General features: G+C 34.5%; 2 protein-coding genes across 2 annotated transcripts in view; both read left to right on the top strand.

Annotated features, from left to right (window-relative positions):
- Nucleotides 1–2,018, top strand: part of LOC104760376 (WAT1-related protein At5g45370) — a 5,139-nt gene extending 3,121 nt beyond the window's left edge. Inside the window, exons 2-7 of the mRNA XM_010483294.2 lie at nt 4–134; nt 495–557; nt 651–767; nt 856–1,297; nt 1,418–1,569; nt 1,670–2,018. Of these exons, the coding sequence (XP_010481596.1) occupies nt 4–134; nt 495–557; nt 651–767; nt 856–1,297; nt 1,418–1,569; nt 1,670–1,832 (1,068 nt within the window). The 3' untranslated portion in view covers nt 1,833–2,018. The remainder of the gene's footprint in view (nt 1–3; nt 135–494; nt 558–650; nt 768–855; nt 1,298–1,417; nt 1,570–1,669) is intronic.
- On the top strand, nt 2,897–8,424 carry LOC104760375 (urea-proton symporter DUR3). The gene is made up of 10 exons (XM_010483293.2): nt 2,897–3,271; nt 4,148–4,255; nt 4,365–4,460; nt 4,558–4,640; nt 5,156–5,376; nt 5,658–5,920; nt 6,129–6,367; nt 6,912–7,342; nt 7,476–7,706; nt 7,917–8,424. The coding sequence occupies exons 1-10, from the start codon at nt 3,098–3,100 to the stop codon at nt 8,186–8,188; spliced, it is 2,118 nt and encodes a 705-aa protein (XP_010481595.1). The 5' UTR covers nt 2,897–3,097; the 3' UTR covers nt 8,189–8,424.

The following is a 9,527-nucleotide window of genomic DNA, read 5'->3' as shown; positions in this document are numbered from 1 at the left end:
CAGGTGATAAACGGAGGTTACCATGTGGTTACGAAAGTAGCACTTAACGTTGGTGTGAATCAGCTCGTCTTTTGTGTCTTTCGCGATCTTCTTGCTCTCTCCATTCTCGCCCCTCTCGCTTTTTTCCGTGAAAGGTCTCTCCTTTATCTTTTTCTTTTTGGCTTGCATTAAAATCTTAATAAAGTTTTTATTTGGTCAATGCAATTTCTGATTTTGATTTGATGGGTTTATAGCAAAATCAACATATCCTTTAAAAAACTTGATCTTTCTGGAATTGAATTTAGGTTTTTTTTTTGCTTGTTTCCATCGCTCTGTTTGATGATAACTTTATCAGCTTGGGAAGCATCTTTGTTCATCTCTCTGTTCTGTTTTCTTTATTTCTTTCCTTTGTTAGTAAAGATTTGGTTTGACCGTTTGAGGAAAGTGAAAAAATATCAGATTCTGTTTTGAATACTAAAATTAGTAAGTTTTGGTTCTTGTTTTTATCATTGTAGAAGGGTCAGACCTCCCATGAATAGAAGCGTACTCTTTTCACTCTTCTTTCTCGGTTTAGCAGGGTAAGTAACCAGATCAATTCTCGTGTTATCTTTTAAAATTATGTTAGTTGATGGAAAGATTCTGATACCATTTGAATCTCTCAATCTTGATAGGATATTTGGAAACCAATTACTCTTTCTTATGGGTTTAGCGTACACGAATCCAACTTATGCTGCTGCTATACAACCATCAATCCCAGTATTTACATTCCTCTTAGCTGTCTTGATGGGGTGAGTATTGACTATCCTCAACATTACTGTAAAATGTGAAGTTTGGAGTATGGAAACTTCTCTGATGGTCTTCTTCTTTTGTATGCAGTACAGAAAAAGTGAACTTGTTTAAAATCGAGGGCCAAACGAAAGTTGGAGGTACTCTCGTTTGTGTTTCGGGTGCAGTAGTGATGGCTTTGTTCCGTGGTCCAGCCTTGTTTGGAGGTGAAGATGCAGCAAGCTCAGTAAATAGCCTAGTGTTTGATAGAAATCAACTAGAGCCTAATGGGTGGTTAGTCTCTAGTTTTCTTGGTCTTGGGTTAGATCTATGGCACATTGGAGTTTTTTGCTTGATTGGAAACTGTATTTGTATGGCTGCTTTTCTCGCCGTGCAAGCACCGGTTTTGAAGAAGTATCCTGCCTACCTTTCGGTTGCTGCGTATTCTTACTTCTTCGGTACATCAATAATGATCACAACAGCTATCGTGTTTGTTAAAGAGCCTACTGATTGGAGCTTGACACAATCTGAGTTCTTTGCTGTTATATTCGCAGTAAGTTTTCACAACCTGAGAGATGTAACATTTTTATTTGAGTGTGTTTGATACAAAAGATTAGAGCTTGGAGCTGGATTCTGTATCTACGGATACATCTAACTAGGTTTTGTTCCTCAGGGAATGTTTGCATCAGCTCTAAATTATGGACTTTTGACATGGTCCAATAAAATTCTTGGAGCTGCTTTGGTTTCTCTATACAATCCTCTTCAGCCTGCAACATCCGCCTTTTTATCGACCATTTTCCTCGGCAGCCCGATCTATCTTGGAAGGTTTGCATCTTTGATCCATCCACACACATAAAAACCTCTCTTCTCTCTTCTTATTGTATTGAATCATACAAAACATGTTGATGTTTCGTTCTCTGCGCAGCGTTGTGGGAGGAATCCTCATCATTTGCGGGCTTTATATGGTTACTTGGGCATGTTATAGAGAACAAAGAACAACAGTATCTGGGAATGAGATTGCTTCTTCTAGTGATGATGTTAGAATCTCGGAACCTTTGATTTACAGAGATGATGTGAAGGGTAAATAAATAATTAAGAACAGGTAAAAGAAAGAACATACAATTTTTTTGAGTTCAATATTGATTCTATAGGACATACAGAAACATTCAAAATATTCATCTTCCTCATGTTCTTATTCTGTTTGTGCATGTTGAAAAAATATGTGAGTAATCTCTATTTTTTTGTTTAAAAATTCAAAATAATCATCTTCCTCTCATGTTCTTCTATACTCTTCCTTCCAACCAAACGAAGCGAGCAAATTTGTAAATACGAAAAGTTCTGGGACAAGTTCGTGAATATCTAAAGATGTGGGAAAAGATGTGAGGTAAAGTCATACACAATAAAAGATCAGGGTAAAATCCATAAATACTAATCGTTGAGGAGCAAATCGTAAATAAAAAATATGTGAGTAAAATTCGTTTAACACTAAACGATGTGAGGCAAAGTCGTAAATACCAAAAGATGTGGGGAAACGTCGTAAATACTCCGTACAGTCTTTCAATATCTTGGCATGCTTGGCTTAAAAGTCTAATGCATTTTCTTCAACGACTATTTATCTTATGCATTAATAGTTGGAGCTGTTTCAGCGGTTTATAGATTTGTGAACATATTTCGTTATAGTTTTGAATGTTTGTTCCATACACTCCATACACTTTATACTAAATAATGCGTACTAGTAATTTGATATACTCAGTTCCATATTAAAGTATAAAAAAATTTTAAAGCAGACAAGAAAAATGCAAATAGATAGTTATATTTCAGTATAAAGTTATTATTGTTCATTCCATAGTAACATATATTTTATTGATGGCCTATATATGTTTGTCGAAAACAATATTTACAAGCGGGCACTGACCTAATAAATATGAAAGTTATAACTTATATAAGTTTGTTACGTGTACTTAGATCACTAGTGACATCACTTGTTCAAGTGGAAACCCATTAAATAGCAAATAAACAAAAATCATTGACTTACTGAAGAGCAAAATTATTGACTTTCTCCCCCATTTCGTCACCAATAATGTAACAATTTCTAAATATTTTAATTTTTGGCAATTTGTGTGGATAGCATCTTGGGAATGGTTATTCATGAACAATAAAAAAAAGATTCAATTTATTTTTTACAAGTATATTAAGATTCCCTTAAAAACAAATCAAGATTCTTTCCAACTGAAGATTCTTTCTATTAGTTTAAACAAGAGCGAAGAATCTTTCCATTATTATTCCCTACAAATTCCATGAGAAAATTCACTTTTCAATAACGTAAAGTAAGAACGCAGGAAGAAGAAGAAGAATGGCCACGTGTCCTCCTTTCGATTTTTCAGCCAAATATTACAACGGTGGCGGTGGCGGCGGATGCGAGAGGCAGAACAGCTTTTTCGGAGGCACGACGGTGCTCGATCAAGGCGTTGGCTACGCCGTTATTCTTGGTTTTGGTGCTTTCTTTGCCATCTTCACTTCTTTTTTGGTTAGTATCTACCCGTTTCTCGATAACAATATATTTTTTTTATGAAAAGCAAAGACAACTTTTGTGATTTACTCGTCACCACAAAAAGACTAGGGGTTATATATTCAAATATTCAATGATTTGTATAATTACAAGTGAAACAAAGGATACTATAATTTTCAACGTTCAATAATGCTAGACTTGACGTTGGTTATTAATCGGACTATATATGACGTTTTGTTAGAAACTTGTTTGGCCGATTAAGTATGAATATTGTGGCCACCTTTTGTAATATTATGTGGCCAAATTATTTCTATAATACACTCTTAATTATTTGCATATTTCTTTTGGTTGTATTTGAAAATATCTGGATTATCAAAATTATGAAACAAAACAAATACTTAAGTTTGACGTATGAAACAGAAACTAAAATAGATATGATCTTGAATAGAGCATATAACGTTAACAAATAAAGACAGGTTTGTCTATCTGGTTGAGTGTTTCACTAGCTATAGGAGTCTCCATTTCGAGTTATCATATCGATTTCGGTTTTAACTACTCAGTTTTTTGGATTATCGGTTTATAATACACTAAACAATTGCAAATTTGCAATATATATAGTACAGATCAGTTCCGCTTAGTTTTAAATTGATTTTAATCAAATTTTCAGCTCAGTTCAGGGTATAAGTTTGGGTTTTCGTGATACACAAAAGCATTTCCAGAGGCCATAACATATGTATTATCATAGAAGTCAGGTTTTAAATATAAATATATTTTCTTCAGTTCGGATCAGTTTAATATATCCAAAGTAAATACCCCTAGTTCAGTTAGTTATTATAAAAATATGAATATTTGCCCAAGTTCACCATGATAAGATTCCTGACCAAATGAATGAAGGTATGGTTAGAGAAACGATATGTGGGAGGTAGTCATACTTCAGAATGGTTCAATACAGCCGGGAGAAACGTTAAAACAGGACTCATTGCAAGTGTCATTGTGTCACAGGTAAAACTACGATTTATGATTGATGATATATACCCGTATATATATAGCCCTTGATCTACATAAATTTTGGTGAAAAGTATTGATTTTTTATTGGTCGATAAGTGAATAGTGGACATGGGCTGCGACGATACTACAAAGTTCAAACGTAGCATGGCAGTATGGGGTAAGCGGGCCGTTTTGGTACGCTAGTGGAGCTACCATACAGGTTAATATATAATTCTAAAACAAATTATAATTTTTTTTAATGTATATGCATAATGAGTACTAGTGAATAATCGATTGTGGTTTGATGAACAAAGTAGGTGTTGTTGTTTGGTGTGATGGCGATTGAGATAAAACGAAAGGCTCCTAATGCTCATACTGTCTGCGAAATCGTGAAGGCTCGGTACGTAAATTCATATCTCAATTCGTTGATTTGTTTTATAGTTACATTTTCTCCAATAAATTGGACATATATATGAATCAAACTCTGGAAATGGATAGAAGTATAGAACCGAGCCAACACTTTTCTAAAAACATCGTTCTAGACTATTTATTTCAGCTGAAAACAAATAATAGAATCTGAGCTTGTAGATACTAGACATAACACTATCAGAGCTAACCCAAGCCATCATATTTGAATTGTTTAGAAAAAATAAAATATTTTATCAGTATAACTTTAGTTCAAATTTTATTTATTTTTGCTAGTTTTCATTTGATTTTGCAACTTATCCCCTAAAAAACGACTCAATCAAGCTGCACACAAAATATTATATGAAATGAGTTTTGGTTTTCTGATGACATTTTCCAAGCAATATACAATAGACCAAATCGCTCTAGCATTTGTTTAACGTTATTATTTTTATTTATTAGAGCAGTTATTAATTATTTCTTTTGTATGTTTTTGATGAATTTAATTAGTTGGGGAACCGCAACACATATAGTGTTCTTGGTGTTTTGTTTGGCCACAAACATCGTAGTGACGGCGATGCTCTTGCTTGGTGGCTCGGCTGTGGTGAATGCTCTCACCGGAGTTAATATATACGCCGCAAGCTTTCTCATTCCTCTCGGCGTCGTTGTCTATACTTTGGCTGGAGGACTTAAGGCTACTTTACTCGCAAGCTACGTTCACTCCGTTATAGGTATATTACATTTAATATAATATATGTCTTGAGGAACAAATTCTGGCTGAAACTATGCCATCTATATTAGTTAACACACAATTTTTTTGGAGATGTTCACTTTGTATACTCTGGTCATAACAATGCGTAAATATGACATAGTAATATAGTATGTAGCTTTGTGGTTTGTATGAATGACACTGATCCGTTATATTTAATGATTTTATTACCTTACAAAATAGGAGACACCCTTACAATGAAATAGTTTTTTACTAAATTTTTGTAATTCGTTTGTCTTTCAGTTCACGTCGTTCTAGTCGTCTTTGTATTTCTTGTCTACACTTCGAGTAGTGAGCTTGGGAGTCCGTCCGTGGTCTATGACCGGCTAAGAGACATGGCTTCTAAGTTAAGAACATGCACTGAGCCGCTCTCACACCACGACCAAGCTTGCGGTCCGGTTAACGGCAACTACAAAGGCTCCTATGTCACCATGTTGAGCTCTGGCGGTGCTGTCTTCGGTCTCATTAACATTGTCGGAAACTTCGGCACCGTCTTCGTAGACAATGTGAGATTTCTTTTCAATGATGTATTTTTTTTTTTCGGTTTTTAGTTTTATTCGCAGAAACTCATATATTTGATATAGGATTTTAGAAAAGACCAGTTTTAAGAGATTTTGGTTTTTGCCAAGAAATTGTAAAGAAAGAAAAAAAAGTTGGAGGTTTTTAATTAGTAAACCACGCAGGTTTTTAGTAAATATTATTTTCTTTCTTTAGGGTTATTGGGTGAGTGCAATAGCTGCTCGACCTTCATCAACCCACAAAGGGTATTTGCTCGGTGGACTCGTATGGTTCGCTGTGCCTTTCTCTCTAGCCACATCATTAGGCCTCGGTGCACTTGCCCTTGACTTGCCTATAACTGCGGATGAGGCTAATCGAGGTCTAGTGCCGCCTGCCACAGCCATTGCTCTCATGGGTAAATCAGGATCATTGCTTCTTCTCACTATGCTTTTCATGTAAGTACACTCTCTCTAAATCATATATATATATGTAAACAAGTTTTGTAATAGCAAATTGATGGGTAGATGTTTTGTGTTTTATTATTCGGTTTATTTAGTTCTTCACGCATTACTGGTTTAGTTTAACAAATTTTGGTTTGATTAAGATCGGTAATTAGTTTTTGGATCATTTATTTTGGTTATTTTTTTTTTTGGGCAAACTATTTTGGTTTAATTTAAAGTTTTAAACTAAGCCTATAAAATTAGTTACAAATTAAAAAGTTAATTTTGCTTTCAATACCCCACTCAATTTTTGGTTTAGTTAATCAATTTGATCCGGTATGGTTCAATCAATTCATTTCATCTTGGTTAGAAATACCCTCACCTACAGAAAAATATATAACTAGCCATTTTTACCCTTCTTATATAAACTCCTCTTGCTTTTAAAGGTAGAAATAATTGTTTATAAATTTGTCTCGATTTCTTCATACACAAGAAACCTAGTTTACATACGAAGACATGCTTGCATACCATGAGTTTTACTGTCTTTGTCGATCCTCAGGGCAGTAACATCGGCTGGTTCTTCTGAGCTAATCGCGGTCTCATCCCTTTTCACCTACGACATCTACCGCACATACATAAACCCTAGAGCAACCGGTAAACAAATCTTGAGAATCTCAAGATCGGCGGTTCTTGGATTCGGATGTTTCATGGGGATTCTTGCAGTGATCTTGAACAAAGCCGGGGTTTCGCTTGGATGGATGTATCTCGCGATGGGAGTTCTCATTGGCTCTGCGGTCATTCCCATTGCTTTCATGCTCTTGTGGAGTAAAGCCAATGCCTTTGGTGCGATTCTTGGATCGATATCGGGTTGTGTTCTTGGGATCGTTACTTGGTTATCTACAGCAAAGATACAGTATGGACGCGTTGATCTTGATACCACTGGGAGAAATGCTCCCATGTTAGCTGGTAACCTCGTCGCGATTTTATCAGGTCAGGTTCTAACAGTTTGTTGTTTGGGCATTGTGGTTTAGTTTAAAGAATTATTTGAATTTTTCAGTTCAGTGTGTTTTTTGAAGTACCTCTAATATTGGTTTGGTCCGTATACGTGTGAACATATATATAGGAGGGTTGATCCATGCGGTGTGTAGTCTAGTACGGCCACAGAACTATGACTGGTCAACGACAAGGGAGATCAAAGTAGTGGAAGCTGAGGCTTCAGGGGACGATATTGATGTTCCAGCGGAAGAGCTAAGAGAAGAGAAGCTGAGAAGAGCTAAAGCTTGGATTGTGAAGTGGGGTCTTGTCTTCACTCTCCTCATTGTTGTCATTTGGCCACTTCTATCTCTCCCAGCACGTAAGTCGTCTTCCCATGCATATAAATGAAAATAGAGCTTCTTTATTCTTATCTAAACTTGCATAAATTTGATGCATTTTTTAAGATGTATACCATTATTATTTTAATTAAGATATTAATAAAAACATACTGTATATTCTAATTAATTGTTACGCTTTTCAAAAATTGGTTACTAATAAGAGCATAAATCACATTTTTTAAATTTTGTAGGCGTGTTTAGCAGAGGATATTTCTGGTTTTGGGCAATTGTGGCCGTAGCTTGGGGAACAATAGGATCAATTGTGATAATTGGTTTGCCATTAATCGAAAGTTGGGACACGATCAAGAGCGTTTGTATGGGAATGTTTACGAACGATAGGTTAATGAACAAGCTTGATGACTTGAACCATAGGCTTCGAGCGTTAACCATGGCTGTACCAGAAGCTGAGAGGATTTATTTGCTCGAACTTGAGAAGACCAAAAAAACCGATGAAGAAAGTTGAAGAAAATATCAAAAGGTTGATACTTTCTTTTGTTACATATATATACACATATGTGTGCGACTTTGTTTGGTTATCTTTCTTATAAAAATAAAATAGTGTGGATAGTTGAATTTATTGTTATAAAAATAAAATAGTGTGGATGTTAAAAAATGGTTACTCTTATTTGGTTTGGTTCAATACTTTGACATGATTCAAGTTTAGTTTGGATAAGGATTCGGCTTATTTGGTTTTTGTCATTTGTGTGGCTAGTTGAATTTATTGTTATCATCCCTACTATTAAAAGAAAATCCGTTTAAAGAAATAACTTTAGTTTTGTAATAAATTACAACTGACTGCCATTGAAATTATGACCAAATATTCGATTTTTATAAAGGGTACAAACGAAATTTCCCCACCCATCTAAACAGATAAAGACGCGGGTCTGACTGATCCGTTTTTAATATTTCGGATCTTATAATTTGATCCTGACCGTACATTTGTACCACGTCTCACGTATTTATTTTTTTCAACTTATTGTTTGGATACTAATTTCACAGTTTCCATAAATCTCGCTATTACATTAAAACGGATGAATATGTTATTAAAACTACGAATATTGCAGTTTCCTTAAAACTAGATCCGAAAATGTTCCAGCACATGTACACAACAATTTAATTCTTATTTCGTTTCCAAAATATGTTACCTTTGAATCCTATACAATAAAAAAGAAAAAATCACGGAATATATTTACAGAAACAGAAACAAGAGTATCTTAACAACACATTCAATTCATAATCATTGGCATATTCCTTATGATCATCATAAATCCTCTTCACACATTTCGCAAATCTTAGATCTTCAAGATATTTTTAGCTTGATCAACAAGATTATCTCTATTCTCGCTTTAAATCTTATTGTCTCCTCTAAACTCTATAAATACAAATTACGGCAACTTATAACACCAACACCGAGAAATACAATATTAAAAACTAATTACTTTTAAAAGAAAACTACTATTCTCTAATAGATTTTCAATCAGCTTCCAGTCCATCAATATCAGTCTAATGGATCCATTATAATTATGTTCCTCTTACTGACCTTCCATGGTAATCTTGATTGTATAAATAAATATAATTTTTTTAAAAATATTACAGGAAGCAAAGATGTTAATAGAAGCTTCAACCTCTCATGAAGGGATTTTGGTTTCATTACAGCTTCATGTATTGAGCGATTCCTCGATGATGTATTTATGAGCTTATTCAAATACTTTTTCATAATTTATGTACACCTTAGATTATCAAAATAAAACATCAATTAACTTACTATTCTTTTGGTCTATTTATATTCAAAAACCAAATAT

The sequence above is a fragment of the Camelina sativa genome, chromosome 18 (genome assembly GCF_000633955.1).
Source record: "Camelina sativa cultivar DH55 chromosome 18, Cs, whole genome shotgun sequence".
NCBI lineage: Eukaryota > Viridiplantae > Streptophyta > Magnoliopsida > Brassicales > Brassicaceae > Camelina > Camelina sativa.
This window is presented reverse-complemented; position numbering and strand designations above follow the sequence as displayed.

What these genes read in the sequence shown, in the direction of transcription:
- LOC104760375 (XM_010483293.2), top strand. Translation starts at nt 3,098, where the DNA reads ATGGCCACGTGTCCTCCTTTCGATTTTTCAGCCAAATATTACAACGGT. An exon ending in CCATCTTCACTTCTTTTTTG is followed by an intron (nt 3,272 to 4,147) that starts GTTAGTATCTAC and finishes AAATGAATGAAG; the next exon opens with GTATGGTTAGAGAAACGATA. An exon ending in TGCGAAATCGTGAAGGCTCG is followed by an intron (nt 4,641 to 5,155) that starts GTACGTAAATTC and finishes GAATTTAATTAG; the next exon opens with TTGGGGAACCGCAACACATA.